This window comes from Oenanthe melanoleuca, chromosome 1A, assembly GCF_029582105.1.
Source record: "Oenanthe melanoleuca isolate GR-GAL-2019-014 chromosome 1A, OMel1.0, whole genome shotgun sequence".
Lineage (NCBI taxonomy): Eukaryota > Metazoa > Chordata > Aves > Passeriformes > Muscicapidae > Oenanthe > Oenanthe melanoleuca.
The window spans coordinates 39,122,302-39,137,821 of record NC_079334.1 but is presented as its reverse complement, the minus strand read 5'-3'; the positions used below and the strand labels follow the sequence as shown (position 1 = coordinate 39,137,821).

The following is a 15,520-nucleotide window of genomic DNA, read 5'->3' as shown; positions in this document are numbered from 1 at the left end:
CATAACCTGACTGTGGTGTTCATCTGTCCGTCTACAACCTGGCTACCCATCATCGCCCGGCTGCGACCAGGAGCAGGCCACGGCCACGGCCCCGGCAGCTCCGCGCTCCCGGCCGGCGGGCACAGCCCGGCCCGGCCCAGCCCAGCCCAGCCCAGCCCGGCCCGGCCCAGCCCGGCCCGGCCCAGCCAGCCCAGCCCGGCCCGGCCCAGCGCGGCCCGGCCCAGCCCGGCCCGGCCCAGCCCAGCCCGGCTCGGCGGGCGGAGTCTGCTCCGCCACCGCCTCCCGGCGCCCCCCGCCGGGCCTTCCGCCCGCGCCGGGCGGGATGCGGGCTGCTCGCCGCCGCCTCTGCTCCGCCCTGATCGTCGCGTACGGCCTCTTCTCGCTCTACGCGGCCTACACCGTGTTCCTGCGGCCGCGCCGCCCGGCCGCCCCCCGCCCGCACCGGGACCGCCGCGGCCCGCGAGGTGAGCGCGGCGGCGGGGCCGCTCCGAGCCGCCCTGCCCGGCCCGTCCGCGGTTTGGTGCGGGCGGGCGGGGCCTGGTGGCGCCTGTGAGGGAGAGCGGGGCCGGCGCCTCCCCGATCCGCGCTGGGCCTGCGCTGGCCGCGGCCATTCCCGCCGGGCCTCGGGCGGCACCGCGCGGCACGGCCGGCGGGAGAGGGCGGCGATGGGGTGGCTGTGGGTGCCCGGACCTGGGCTGAAGGATGGTTGTCATCTGAGAAATCTGAGAAAATTCACCCGTTTTCCTAAAGTTGTGAACATGATCTCTTTTTTTATTCTTTTTTTTTTTTTTTTTTTTTTTTTTTTTTTAATGTAAATCATACCTTTAGGTTTCACAGACCATGTTGCTGTGGGAAATGAAGAGTGGAATCCATGGGATGCGGATGAGAAAAATGAGCTGGCTGCTTCTCAGCAGAGATTTGAAGCTTATCTTAAAATGATAAAATATGCGAGGTCTCATCTAGAGCAGACCAGTCTTAGAGTACAGATTTGGGGCAAAGCAGCAATTGGTAAGCAGATGTAGTCAGTGTCTGTTGGTTATTTAACCTTTCTGGTTTAGCACTTTTCTCTGTTTCCTGATGGCTAAAATTTATGTATATTATTCGGTAGTATGAATATCTGTACATGAAGAGTATTAAGGAAATGCTAAGTGTTACTCAAATTAGTTGTTGAACTCCAGTTTCTTTGTATCAGTGCTTTTCAAGGCTGTTTTTCCACATCTGTCAAGGAAAATGTCTCAAGTGGCACATAAACACAATTACTTTTTAAGTCAGTCTAGTTTGCATTATTACACAAGGAGAGGCCTCTTACTTGCCTAAACAGATTATTTATTTTTGTCACATTTAAACTTAGTGAAATAAAGCGTCACACAGAGAGAAATAAAACATTTTCTATATTGTAGTGTACTGTAGCACTACTGCCACTGATGAACTTGGAAATTCTTCTGTTGTGGAAGATACTGAGTTTCCCCTCTACACAAACTGAGAGCCAAGCTCTTTACTGCTGAAGACATACCACTGTTCTTAATTTAGCTTTTTTGTAAGTGTAGGACTTACAGTCAGACTTTCATGTGGCATTGCAGAACACATGGGTATATTACCTGGTATATTATCATCATAAACACTGGTGCATTTCACAAAAGCTTAAGAGAAGTATATTTGCTCACTTTTTGTGGTATATGGGCTGGAAAGAGTTGCTAACAGAAGCAGTAGTGTAAATCTTCATCTGCTGATAATGTGTTAGCCAAAGAATCTCTTTAAATACGAATTGGGAAAAATTCAACTTAACTAATTCAAAGTCATTATGCAACAAGCTCTGACATTTCTTTCCCAAGTTCTTACATTGTGATGCTTTTTCATTTTCCAGAAATTTTTTTTTTAGGCAAGATCTGTACATTCACATTCTCCATCCTGTCTTCATTTATGTAGGTCTTTACCTTTGGCAGCATATTTTTGGAGGACACCTTGAGCCAGCTGATGTGACTGCACAGTGGAGAGAAGGAAGCCAAAAAGCAGGAAAAACATACTTCAGGTATTGTTTACAGTGTTTATTTCAATTGTGTGAACTTTAACAAACAATGCATTGGAAAGTTAAACTAAATGTTGTACCACTCAGGTATTATTTTGCCTATCTCAAAGTTGTGGTTATTTTAATACAGTTGCAAATACTTAAATTTTGTCATGTTTTCATGACTATGGAATATGCACACAGCTTCTCATTCAAAATTATCATTTATAGACATACTTGATAAATCTAACCAATTCTAGACCAAACATGTCACTGTTAAAAAATAGAAAGCTAGGGAGTAATTTGATCTGGTTTATGATGGTTTGTTTTATTAAAAAAAAAATATGGAAAACTTACCAATGCTGAGAGGAAAAGCATTGTAAGAGACCTCAGTGGCAGGGTCAGGGTACAACTCCGAGAACAATGTTAAGAATTAGGGCTTGGGGGCTCACACTTGATGAAATCAAACATGCATATGTGAGGCAGGAAGATATCTCCTGCTGTTTGGGTTCTGCTGTATTCAGGGAAACGAGACTTGGCTCATTTGTTCATAAATAGGAATGTCTCAAAACTGTAATTTGTTTTTGTTTATAACAAAGGCTATCTGTGAGACCTAGCTTCTGCTTAGCTACTTGATTTGCAAAACAAAATTCTGTATGGAAAGGAAGATTACACTTAAAGCACTGCTTTCTTTAGCAGTGGTGTTTGATCTGTGATCATGTATGTTTTAAGACTGTTATCAAATGTTTTATATTATTCAGTGAATGATACAGAGCTTTTCTCTGAGCCCTTATGTAACACCATTTTAATGCTTTCTGCAAAGATGCAGTGAAAGCTAAAGGATTTTTTGTCTGTTTGGCCAGTTAGCCAGACTACAGAAGTAGGTCTCCTGCAATATTTAGTCACTTGCACCAGGACTCACCTGTTAAAAGTTTTCTTTTCATGCATAAATTACACAGTTAAGTGAGTTTTAACTTCTGAAACGTGTGTTGCTTCAGAAGGCTATTTTTTCCTTGCCTAAGATGTGGTTCTAGTTGAAATATTTGAAGGCAGTGTTTGAAGTACATGTGATTTGTGATCACTTAAAACCTTTCAATTCGCAAACTTTTTGAAATAATTTTGAATTGTCTATCAAGGTATCTAGCAGTGAACATGGTACAGACCACAGAATCTTTTCAGAAGAAATAGATGAATTTATATACTCTTCAACAGAAAAAGCTATATTCCTTGTCTGCAAATAAAAGATGATCCTACAAGTTTAGAGAATCACCTGTGAATGATGCTACTGCATCTTGGTAGTCCCCTTGACAGAGCAATAGGGCTTTCAATTTACAAATATAGAGAAAGGATACAGTCCTTTCTTTGAATATTGGACCTGTGCCTACAGTGCAGTCTTAGTGGCAAAAGACTTTGTTGTTTCCAGAGTTAAAATCTTAGAAGCTATAGAAATCCATGGTACTCTGCCACAATAGTTTATCTTCTTGGTATTGACATGAGAATTTCTTCAAGCTCTTGCTTTCCACGTTTATAACATGAAAATAATTTGCTGTACTTAGTGAGTCTGTCAGTAGACTGATTATGGTTGTTTTCTTTCTAGTGTACCTGTTTCAGATGATTAATAACCTCACATGTTTCCTTAGGGTATGCATCTCTCAAAGAAAGACTTCTCTACTTGCATTTAAATATCTTTTTGCTATGTCTAGATGAGCCAGGGATAACGAGTCCCTGTTTTAATTTCAACTTGGATGCTGCATCCTATAAAAATACAAAGCTTAAGTTTAGGACCAACATCACAAAGGTTAACTTTTGACAGGCTAGTAGAAACTTGTTGTGCAAAGTATAGAAAATATGCAATATAACTATTATTTTAACAACTAGGCTTCTGAAATAGCTACTTTTTACTCTATTTGGAAACACTAGCTTATGTTGTGGGGAAGAATTACATGATTTTTGCTTTTCACTGGTTATAAGATTTTCTGGAATTGTTTACTGCCTGGCTGAGGTAAATTATCTCCATTTGATTACTAGATGAGGCTAGAGGGAACTAGCTGAGGTGACATATTTGGAGAATATGTTCTGCTCTGCAGTTTTCTGTGGTAAGTCTAATGATTGTTAAAAAATAGACCTCTGGTGAATGTTTTTAAGGAATACCAACTCTAAGGACACAAAAATGCCAAAATACCACTTGAACACAGTTGCATGAATAAGTCTATTCCGTATATGGAGAGTACACATCTCTAATATAGATTTTGATGGGTACATGTTTTCACCAAAGAACTTGCCTAAAAATACATAAAGTATCAGCTTCTCTATAAAATGCAGTGATGTGTATTTAAAAACAGGAGTGGAGAAGAAACTTCATAGATAGGGATTTTAGTACCGTCTTGGCACATTCATACAAAAAACAAGAGAGCAGGATTTAACACTTACTCTGGCTTTACAGTTAAATATATCTAGATCTTATAACTAAAATGTTTGCGCTTACTATGTTATATCAGAGCCTCAAATTTGACCTGGGTCATACAACCAACCTAAGTTTACATTTGTGTTATCAATTCTACTCAGTAGAAACTTAACCAAAATACTGAGAAAAGTAGTATGCAAGACTAGCTAACTATCACTCTTAATAATACCAGATTTAGTGTAGTCTTCAGGTTTTTGAAAGAGCCTCTCTTTTGTTTTAATACAGCATTAATTGGTTATTACTGGAATTAAGAGAATGTCTAACCCTTAGTGAACATCAAGGTGCATCCTTTTTCAAAAGGTGGTTGATTTACTCACATTTTGAGGTTTGAGTATGGTACTAGTTCTGATTTATTGACAAAATACCTTATTTCAGTCAATCACCTTTTTCCTGAATGAAAATGAAAGCAGCTTTACTCCTGTGCTAAGCAGTAAATACTAACAATAGAAGTGGTTATAGTTGTGGAGTATTTTGCAATATATTGCATTTAGTTTACTGAAGAAAAAGTTATCTCTGGAGTGCATACTGTGTAGTAAGACTAGCTAGAGGATTGAGGTCAGTAATTTTTGTAACAAAGTCTTACTTTGTTTAGTGGTGTATTTTGTATTTCTCAGCTTCCTCACTGGCCCGGCTGTGGTTCCCGGCTACTTGTCGGTGGAAGCGGAGCACGTGGTGCTGGTGCTGAACGGGAGGGAGCCGGCGAAGGTCGCCTACGCCACGCAGTGGCTGCACTACGCACAGACACTGCTGGAGACCCGCAAGATCCAGCACGTGGCGGTGGTGCTGCTCGGCAGTGAGCAGTGCAGCAACGCCTGGATTCAGCCCTACCTGAAACGGAACGGGGGATTTGTGCAGCTGCTCTTTGTTACATACGACTGTGCGTTCGTAAACGAGGAAGATATTTTCCAGTGGCCTTTAGGAGTAGCTACGTAAGTACTGTAGACAGAGGTTGTAATTGGTTAATTAGTTGTTGTGCACGAGGTATGGAAAATATGACTGAGTGTTACTGCTGATGCCCGAAACAATTGTAATAAGTAAATTGCAGAACATGATCCTGTCAGTCTTTTTCTAAATCAGGCATTTGAGTCTTTGAAAGTGGCATTTTAGCAATAAAAATTATAACAGGAAAAGAATACTAATGTTTAGGAAACTTTAGGAAAATGAACCTGCATCTTCTGAGGTTTTCTGTTCATTATTTCTTCAGTAGATTTGCTCTTGAGATTTATCATAACTGCTGATGTAATATATACCAGTGATGTGAAGATTCAGGATATATTTATGTAATAAAGTTGCAGGTACTATTTGTTCAGGAAAGGAAAGAGTACTTTTTTTAACCTCCATTATGGCTCAAAAGGCTTTCCATTTGGAGTTGTTATACTCCAATATCACAGTATTGTAAGCTGGCTTAACTGCTTGTTTTAAAAAAAAACATTTTTGTTATATTTAAGTGTTCAGACTATTTATGCGGAGTAAATAAAGGTTTGGTTCAGCTAGATGCATTTTTACTTCTTATCAACAGTTGAGAGTTGTTTAGCTACTTACTAGGATAATAGAAGCTGGAAGGAATACAGGATTATTTTCATACCTTGTGTTGAATTTGAATTCAATATCCTATATTGATCCAGTTTGCTCAACCAGCTGGAAAACTACATAGAGCTTTTTGTATACAGCTTGAACTTGTTCACAGTGTCTCTGAAATATGCTAAATTTGGATTATTGATGGTGTCAGAGAATTCATGGCATTGAAAGTTCCTAAGTCAAAAGAAAAGTTGCAGAGATTAAGGTGACAGTTAAGAGATAGCAATAACAATAAACTAGGGTGCAAGGCTGGGTGGAGGAAGATACATTTGGTATCAAAATGGGGTTTCCAGCCCTTGCATACAACAGCTGTAAAAAATGGGGTTAAAGGCATGAACATTTGCAGTATTTTCCAAGTAAAGAGAGAAAATTAAGATGTGGAATGATGCAGAAATATTTGTCATTAAGGGACAAATACTTATTATAAACTAAGTGAATTAACATTCATCATGCAGGGGAAGAATTAGGAAAGGACTGTTCCATCAAATAGTGTACAACAAGCTGTGTAGTAAGCAAAAGATTAGATTATTGAGTTCACTCAGATCGAAGTGAGATTTTGCTTTGAGAGGTTACCAGTGGTATTTTCAGTAGATGAGCATATCCAGAGATTAAGGTAGTTGACATTTATGTGCCATAGTTACTGTTAAACTGCCCATTTCAGTCAAAACTTGTGGTTGCATCAAGAACAGCTTCTTTGGAAAAACGTGTTAGTAAAGGATGTTCTGTAATATGCGCATATAATATTTCTGATGTTGAAGGAAGATGTAAGTATTCTGGAAACTTTGTGAAGGGACTGATGGGGGCAAAAGGAATAAAGACCTAGTTTTAGGGCAGGACTTGAATTGGTTTCTTTGTGGGTCTGTCTATAGATGTGGATTGGCAACAAGTAGGTGCTTTTAGTCTTAAAATATGATGCACTGAACATGAAATGCTGAAAAAGGTTTTCCTTTAATACAGTTGTCTAACTTACACATTGTTTTTACAGCTACAGAAATTTTCCAGTTGTGGAACCCAGCTGGTCAATGCTACATGATCCAAGACCATATCTATGTAATTTCTTAGGAACAGTTTATAAGAATTCTTCTAGAGAAACCCTAATCAAAATGCTGAAACAGGACGGGCTTGACAAACACTGCTGGATTGCAGCCAGAGAACAGTAAGACTTTAATTTACTTCATGAAAATATTCAGAGTTTTTTGTCTGGTTCATTATTACCAATCTTTTCTTGAGTGTTAAAAGGTAGTACAAATAAAGATAATCAGTCATTAAGTCAGGGAATATTTCAGTGACTTGTCATAAATGCCTTTCTGTTAAATTTTACGTAAGTCATATTTTTAAATCTAGTGTGGAAAATTCTCCTGTATATATAACCATCAAAGAACATCTTTTCTGAGAAGAAACACTTGCATTTTATGGAGCTTAATGCCTTTAGTAGGAGAAAGATGACAGACATGTTTTGTTGTGTTTCACATGAGAGTAGATTTAATCTGTACAGCACTGTTGTTTTTGACTAACAAGAGTAGGGTTCTTGACTTTGAAAAACAACACCTATGAAACGTTGGCTAGCAGGCACAGTGGTGCTTGGGTAGACCTTAGCTGCCCTGATGAAGAGTCTCAGTAGATAGATTGTGTCTGTGACAGAAACTCTTATCTCCCAGACATAATGAGGCACTTCAGGTAGATGAATTCAGGTTAAACGAATTGCTCTGCATCCTCACTTTTGAAGAGCAAACCTCTTTTGAGGCCAAAGAAAAGTCATTAAAAAGTCCATTGAGTGTCTCCCTTTTTGTCTGTTTCTAAACTGTGCTGTGAAGTAAATTGACATACAAGTCATGCAGAAGATTTGAAGTGGCATTTCAATTTGTTTCTTGCACTTCTGAGTATTAATAATTTCCAAAAAGGGCCACATATTACAATCAATTTTTAATAGTGACATTTTCAATAAATTTTAGAGGACTTTAAGAGCAGTTAAAACTAAAAGTCAATGGACTTGTATGTAATATAAAATTTTTACACTGATAGCATTTTCAGTTTTATAAATAATAGAAATTAAAACATATCTCTATTTTTTCATTGCAATTGCCTGTGAGGAAAATATTAATTTTCACCCCATTTACTTTCCTAGGTGGCAGCCTCAAGAAACAAATGAAAGTTTCAAAAACTATCAAGATGCCTTGCTGCAGAGTGATTTGACATTGTGCCCAGTGGGAATAAATACAGAATGTTACAGAATTTATGAAGCTTGTTCATATGGATCTCTGCCCGTTATAGAAGATGTAATGACACCGGGTGATTGCGGAAATTCATCAATGTACCACAGTGCTCCATTGCAATTATTAAAAACCATGGGGGCTCCATTTATCTTTATTAAGAACTGGAAAGAGCTTCCTGCTATTCTAGAAAAAGAAAAAAAAATGAGCTTACAAGAAAAGATTCAAAGGAGAAAAAAGCTTTTAGAATGGTATCGAAACTTCAAAGCATGGATGAGACAAAAATTCATTAATACTTTGGAAAATTCATTTTTGCCCAGTGATAAAGGATAAATTGTCCCGTTTGAAAATCTAGAATAGATGACAGCTTAATTTCCATTAACCTGAGGCAGCTTTTACCTGAAAGTAACCTCACAGGACAGATGCATTCCTTTTAAAGTCAATGGATTTGCTCTAAGCTTGGCCAAGAGCTACATTTGGCCCTCCATCCTTAGTGATTTTCAGAAAGGTTGTTGACTTAATAGGATGGTACAAGGATGGCAACAATTTTGTTACTATTTTCACAATTTCTGTGTTGCTGTGTGACCTGATAATTTTTTTTAATATCTTTGAGCGTGTGAATTTGGTAAAATCCAACGTAAGAACATCAGTTGTGTTTGAAAAAAAGAGAATGGAGGCTGTTTGGTACAGAGTAATTTATTAGAGAGACTGAAAAAGAAAAGTATTATGACAGAATTACCAGGTTTAGCATATTCTGGTAAGTGCTTGTTTTGAAAATGTGAACTGTTTACTTAATTGACATTTCATTTCCAACAAAGTGACCATAAAGCTAAAGACTGTGGAATAAAACTCTATATTTCAAGGTAAAAGTAGAGAACTCTTTATTGAAAATACTTCAAAGCAATATATTTTATCTTTAACTTCAGATGTAAGAATTACTTAATTTCTTTTTAGCCTTGGACCATACCTTTCTGCATTTCTGCTCTTTCATTACCTCTAGTTACAGCTGCACATTGAGAACACCGAGCCTTAGACGTGAACCTGCTTGTAGCTTATCTGATTCCTCAAAATCTGCTGAAACTCATCAATGCCAAAAGATGGCAGAAGTGTAATACTGCATGTTTATGGTATTATGTGTACCATGAACAATTTCTATGCTTTCTTGTTTAATTTAGCCGAAGGGATCTGTTCCTTTTCTTGAGTGTGTGCAGTTCCCTCCAGTATGATCTGCTGAGCAGGAGGACTGCACACACACTGCTGCCATACCAAAGGGATGTAGTAGTAGCCACTTCTGTCTGACCACAGCATGACACGTGGGGTCATTCTCATGCAGGAATTAAAAGGCCAGTGCAACTGTACAACTTAGTAGTACTCCTTTGTGTACTGATACTCTCTAGTTCTGGAGTATATTTCACACAAGAGCACTTCTGTGGGTAATCTAAATTGCCTGACATGAACTTCTGTTACTTACCATCCACCCATTTCGTCTGAAGTGTCCTGCAGTTGCAGTACAATGTAAACATACTCCCTTTAGCTGAGACAGCAGAGAGTTGATGAGTGCTGCTTACAGGTGGACATTGTTAGACCAAATTCACAGCAGCTGTCCACACTTAGGATCTGAAGCCATCAGCAGGACACAGCACTCGGTTAGAGGAAGCCTGAGTATCTGCAGTAGTCATAGAAGCATGAAATGCTTTAGCTTGGCAGAGACCTTAACGATCATGAACCCCCCTGCCATGGGAAAGGACACCTCCCACTATCCCAGGCTGCTCAGAGCCCCATCTAGCTTGGCCTTGAAATAGTTCCAGGGATGAAGCATCCACATCTTTTTCTGAACAACTTGTTCCCGTATCTCACCACTGTAATAATGTAATCTCAGCGCTGTATTTTTCCTCTAGTAGAATCTTTCTTTTTAGACAAGCTACAAAACTACAGAACAATCATTTAGAGTAGTGTTTCTCAACTTGTCAGCAGGAGGTCCCCTGGCACCTCCTACAAGATTTCAGGAAACTGCAGAAAACAGCTCTGAGAAGTTTTTACCAGTCAGCTGAAGTTCTTATAAAGAGCTGCAGCTCTTAAAAGAATTGTAGTGGTGTGCAGGATGAAGTCTGAAAAACAGACGAGTGTGTTACTTTGGGTCATAAGCAAAAAAAAAGATGCTGTTCTTGATGTGCTCATTTCTAAGTAAATGTGAGTTTTTCCAAACTCATGGCAATCGTATGTTAAGGGAGGCCAAGACGTACCAAAATATTAGTAGAATTTCACTTTGCAGCTGCTTGCCTGCTTTAGGAGTTAAAAGGGAATTATTTTATCAATTGAACCAATCCTTGATGCTTCAAATTCACCTTTTTCAGTCCAGCAGGAATTGTCACCAAGAGTTTTTTATTACGTTCTATTTGTAGTGCTAATGGAGCAAAACATCTTGAAGTCAAGGAAGGGATTCCTAACACGTTAGGCAGGTTGCTAGTGTTTTAATTGTTCTCTCATTCCACTGTCCAGCTTGTGGAAGAAATTGACAATTTCAGATCCAGAGCTGAGTAAGACCACAAAAGGGACCTTGGTAATGAAAGGGTGAGACTATGGGAGGAAAGACAGTGAGGATTGCAAGAAATCAGAGAGGATGTCTTATAGTGGGAGAGGAAACTGGTTAAAACAAGGGAAGTGGTTAAGCCACTGGCAAAAAAAGATGGCATGCCATATCCACCTAGGAGTAGATAACATATACTGTCAGGGGGAAGATGATTAATCAATTCAGTTGTTTAATACTGAGAGGAGAATGCATGCTCTGGTTTTGCACTTAGCCCTCAGGTTCAAGACTAGGATCATGAAACGTTGCTTTCCAGGCACAGAACAATGCTGCTTTTAACTGTGCCTAGTGTTTCCTGGAGAGATGGTACTGATGAGCCTGTCTGGAGTTGGAATGCCAACTGTAGCTCCAAATGCTAGACAGATTGCTAATTATGTGGTGTTTTGCATCACGCTTAGATTGGTGTGTGGAGTATATAACTCTACCAGTTTCATTATCAGAAGCATTTCCTGCTGATGAAGACTTCACAAATTAAGCTGAATTGCCTTGCTACAAGAAGAAAGAGATCCAGCTTCTCCCAACCTTAGTCTAACTCTCTCTCCTACATTATTTTGAGCCCATTGCGTGGCTGTGAACATATGGCATAAACGATTTAACAGATCAGCTTCTAGAGAGCAATATGATTCTAAAGAAACATAACCAGTCTTCATAACTGTTTGTAATCCTGTAGATAAGGATGTGGCTTGCAAAGGACCCATCTGCCATTTGCTTACTATTCTTGGATGTTTAAGTTGTGATAGTATATTTCAATTTTTAAGTTTGCCATCTTTCCATGGCTGAAACTTACACAAGGAGTGATAAAATGGAGAGGTTTCTAGAAGCCTTTCTCACAGCAATTGCTAAGTTTGAATTAGGATCACTGCATGCTGGAGCACCAGTTTCTCTCTTGGCTTACTGCCCTTACCAAAACACTTGCAAAACCACAGATAAAAATCCTGTTGCTTCTTGGCAAATGCTGCATGTTAGTAATAGCCACCAAGAACTGGGCAAACTCAGGAGCAGCTTCCATGCTACTGAGTCCTAAAATAGTTCCAAGAATTCTTCCTACTGTGATCAGAAAAATGAAGGATGATTGAACAAGATTGTGCTTATTTTGGCCTGTTCATAAAGAGTGATGTTGGGAGAGGCAAAAGTATTTCAAATGCAGTTCCAACTGTGCTGTCAGAAATCATAACTTCCAAGAAAACTGCTAACATGAGGCATGTTGGGACTGCCATTTCCCAATAGCTAAGAAGGGCTTTAATGTTTATGTAGTGCTGTGAATGCTACACAAAGGGTTTGATGAGCAAGATGAAAAGAAGAGCTGACCTGATAAAAATGTGCCTGAAAGGATGATGTGCAGTTTGCATTGTATCCCAGGACTCCATGTCGGTTGGGGTTTTTTACTTTCTGAGTCCACAAAGTTAAGTTAAATAATTTGTAAAATAACCCTTCAGGGATCACTCCAAAGTGATGCTATAAAAACTGTGCTGTGCAGTAGAAGTGACAGTGGATCTAAAATTTCATTCCAGTGGTTTATGCAGTTACAAAGAATTACATGGAATTCTTACTCCTCACCAGTCCATGAATCATAACTCATAAGCCTCTTCATAAAGAAACAGCTGCAAAAGGTCATGTTAGCAGTCGATATTTAAACTATTTGGGTGGGTAAAATATCAGGATTTCTTCAGTAAAAAACAGTAAATGGTTTTCAATATATCTTACCAATGTAAATTCCTTTTGCTACTAATCTGAGCATGGAGAACTGTTTTGAGTGTTAAAATTTCTACACATCACTCTAGTTTTAAAGAATGTAAAAGCTGAAAAGGCACTAGAGGTGAAATCTGAGGACCAAGAGGAATGCTAAAGAGAAAAAGATTAATGCCTATGTACATTTAGATTTTGGGTTTATTTAATTCAAGGATTTAAAGAGAAAATCCATCTTAGACTAGAATTACGTGGCAGTAAGATGGTAAAGCAAAAATTTTCAGAACAGGCTGTGTGTACTATTAGCCCCCTAGGGTCTGGTGGTTCAGCTTGGCTGCTATTGTAAGTGTCTGGATTCAAGGTCCCATAAAGAGGCCTCAATCTTCAGAGGAAACTGCTACATGTGTTGAGAATCAAGAACCTGTTCAAACTGCTGTAGTTCAGTACCCAGAAGCTGGTGTCTGGTGTTGAGCTGGCACCCAGCTAGGTGGTGGTACAGTGCCATCTCTTACCTCCTAATTGTGCCAAGTGCCCTGGCAGCACAGGCTTTGGCATTCACATTTTCTTCCCTGAGCACTCTTGGATCCTGAAGGAAAGCTCATGAATGCTGCTATAGTAGAATGCTAGATATTTCTGATCCACAGCCCCACTACACAGATGTGTTTTGTCAAGCATGCCATGAAATAACAGGACTCATTCTCTTAGCCACTCTTACACCAGCTTAATCACACAAGGATTGCTTGAGGTAAGAATCCTCAAACTGCTTCCTTTATTCAGCAGTCCCGTTTGACAGTGCAAAATTTCTGGATTTCGCATGATGGTATTCACCATTCCAATAGTCCTATTTTTTTTTTTTTTTTCATTTTCAGCAATATATCATTTGTAGCTTGGGCTGCATTTTAAAACAAACAGAACTGAAGTATTACAGACAGTTTCATTAAATACGTGCTTTCAGAAGATATGAGATGAAAAGCAAATGCATCAAAGAGAAATGAGTCATTCACGAAGATCCAGATGAAGACACAACCCATTGAAACACAGCAAGTTGAGCAGGTGGCCACAAATGAAGAAAAATAAATCTTGAGATGACTAAAATTAGCCTGATTCTTTCAGATTAAGTTATTCAAACAGCACCAAACTGTTAAATGTCGTATTTTCAGTTTGCTATATCAAATAGATTTTTTCAAGGCCCAAAAGGTAAGGTTTCTACATAAGTGATTATTTTCATGTTTTTTCCTCTGCAATGGAGTTCTTTTCTGAAGAATAAAGGTAGTCATGAGTGAAGATCCACTTTAAGCAATACTAATATTTTCATAGCAGATGCTGAAACATCTTCCTCTGTGGCTGCTTATTTGACACATGATTGTATTTGTGACAGCCCTTGTCAGCAATGGTGCTAACACAGTGCAATGTCTTATTGCATGGACTTCTCTGGGATGTGAAATAACCTTGCTTCAGGCCTTCCATCCAGCCTGGACACTGCTGCCATTTCAGAAACCCAACCACAGGGAACTTCTGTGTTGACTGTCATTGCTTCTACTTTTGACAGGGGACTGGGGAGGGCTGGGGTGGGATGATAATGGGCCTCTGGGGTATTTACTTTCATTCTCACTGAATAGGGAAATGGAGAATTAAGGGCAGCTTTGTTTCCCCTGAGGGGAAATAGTTATGGTTAATTGCTGTAGGAATTTAAATGGTGCTTCACACTTCCTTCAAATGCTAGCATAGCTTTAAGACAGCCTGTGATGTGTGTTTTCTGGTATTCAGTCTTTAATTGCATATCCCTTTTTTCTGGAGGGTTCAATTTATTAATTTAATAGTGCTTTATCAATCTCTGTCAATGCAACCCTTTGCTGGTGACTGTGGAGCATCATGACTGTTTAACAGTGAAAACTAAATAGTTTTGCTAATGTTGAAATTGAAGACAATGTTCCATCTGAAGAACACACAAGCAGGGATCTGTACCTTATGCTACGTTGTATCAATTTTGCTTCCTTCCCCTCTGTAATCAGACTCTGACTGTTTCTACTTCTGTGTCTTTTCTTTACTGACCCTCTTTTTACATTGTTATTTTCAGATTAGAGAAAATTGCATTCTGTCTGGTAGGGATATAATTTCCTTGTACCCATGGAGAATTTCACTGGGTCTCAGAGTAGATGTAATTAGGCTTTTGCTGAATTCCTACTGTAGCAAAACTCAAGCTATTTCACAGCATGCTGCCAAAATATCTCTCCATAGGATATTATGTCTTCTGAGTGCTGATTTCTTAAACATTTAGTCTATTGTTTAAGATTTTTGACTGTTTCTATTAAGAGTTCAGTAAAAAGGATTGTTTGTGGGAGAAAAAAGAGGACTAACTTCAAACACCTTTTTGTTTTCTATTTTACATCAAGGAATGCTCCTCATTCCCTGAATGAAACTTTATATCAACTATAGATACCTGAACACAGCTTATGGTGTTTGACACCCAAGTCTCAAAGACTGGCTCATGACTTCTGGAATCTGAATTCAGTTCCCCACAACATAAATTACCAAGGGCCAAATCCACCACAGGATATTCTTATCCAGGGCAAAGCCTAGGGCAGTTCTGCTTAGACTGACTGTCCAAAAGACCAGTGGTTTGAGCTATCCCTAGACAGCCTGTGGTACCTGGTCTGCTGGTGAGCTGTGAAACACCACAAAGTGATCATTAAAACTGTCGCTGGTTTTGTTTGGTTGGTTGGTTTTTTTGTTTGTTTGTTTGTTTTTTGTTACTCAATTGCAAATGCATATTCCTCACATGCAGATAAACAAGAAGTTCCCCAATCCTTGTGTTGGACAACTATACATTTTGAAACTTGGGGAATTTGAGTGTGCTTTGCTCTCACTATCCCAGCAATTTCTAAACTTGGTTAGTATTTTCTGATTGTGATTTTATATATTGTTTACAAAAGCCTTTACATTTTTCTTTTTAAGCAGCTGACAACTGGATATAATACTTTTCTGTTTGA

At 39.2% G+C, this 15,520-nt stretch overlaps 1 protein-coding gene across 3 annotated transcripts; it reads left to right on the top strand.

Moving 5' to 3' along the window:
- The first annotated feature begins 257 nt into the window (after window positions 1-257).
- Window positions 258-9,126, top strand: RXYLT1 (ribitol xylosyltransferase 1). Of its 3 annotated transcripts, XM_056481976.1 has the most exons (6): window positions 258-464; window positions 829-1,008; window positions 1,927-2,029; window positions 5,084-5,398; window positions 7,033-7,203; window positions 8,173-9,126. In XM_056481976.1, the coding sequence occupies exons 1-6, from the start codon at window positions 323-325 to the stop codon at window positions 8,588-8,590; spliced, it is 1,329 nt and encodes a 442-aa protein (XP_056337951.1). In that variant the 5' UTR covers window positions 258-322; the 3' UTR covers window positions 8,591-9,126. The 3 variants fall into 3 exon arrangements, with proteins under 3 accessions (XP_056337951.1, XP_056337952.1, XP_056337953.1); XM_056481977.1 differs by lacking the exons at window positions 258-464; window positions 829-1,008 and adding an exon at window positions 4,034-4,101 and having other exon boundaries at window positions 1,939-2,029; window positions 5,062-5,398; XM_056481978.1 differs by lacking the exons at window positions 258-464; window positions 829-1,008; window positions 1,927-2,029 and adding an exon at window positions 4,032-4,101.
- Window positions 9,127-15,520: the final 6,394 nt, after the last annotated feature.

Coding starts and splice junctions, on each gene's coding strand:
- RXYLT1 (XM_056481976.1), top strand. CDS start 323: ATGCGGGCTGCTCGCCGCCGCCTCTGCTCCGCCCTGATCGTCGCGTAC. Junction 1,009..1,926: donor TTGGGGCAAAGCAGCAATTG/GTAAGCAGATGT, acceptor TCATTTATGTAG/GTCTTTACCTTTGGCAGCAT. Junction 5,399..7,032: donor TGGCCTTTAGGAGTAGCTAC/GTAAGTACTGTA, acceptor TTGTTTTTACAG/CTACAGAAATTTTCCAGTTG.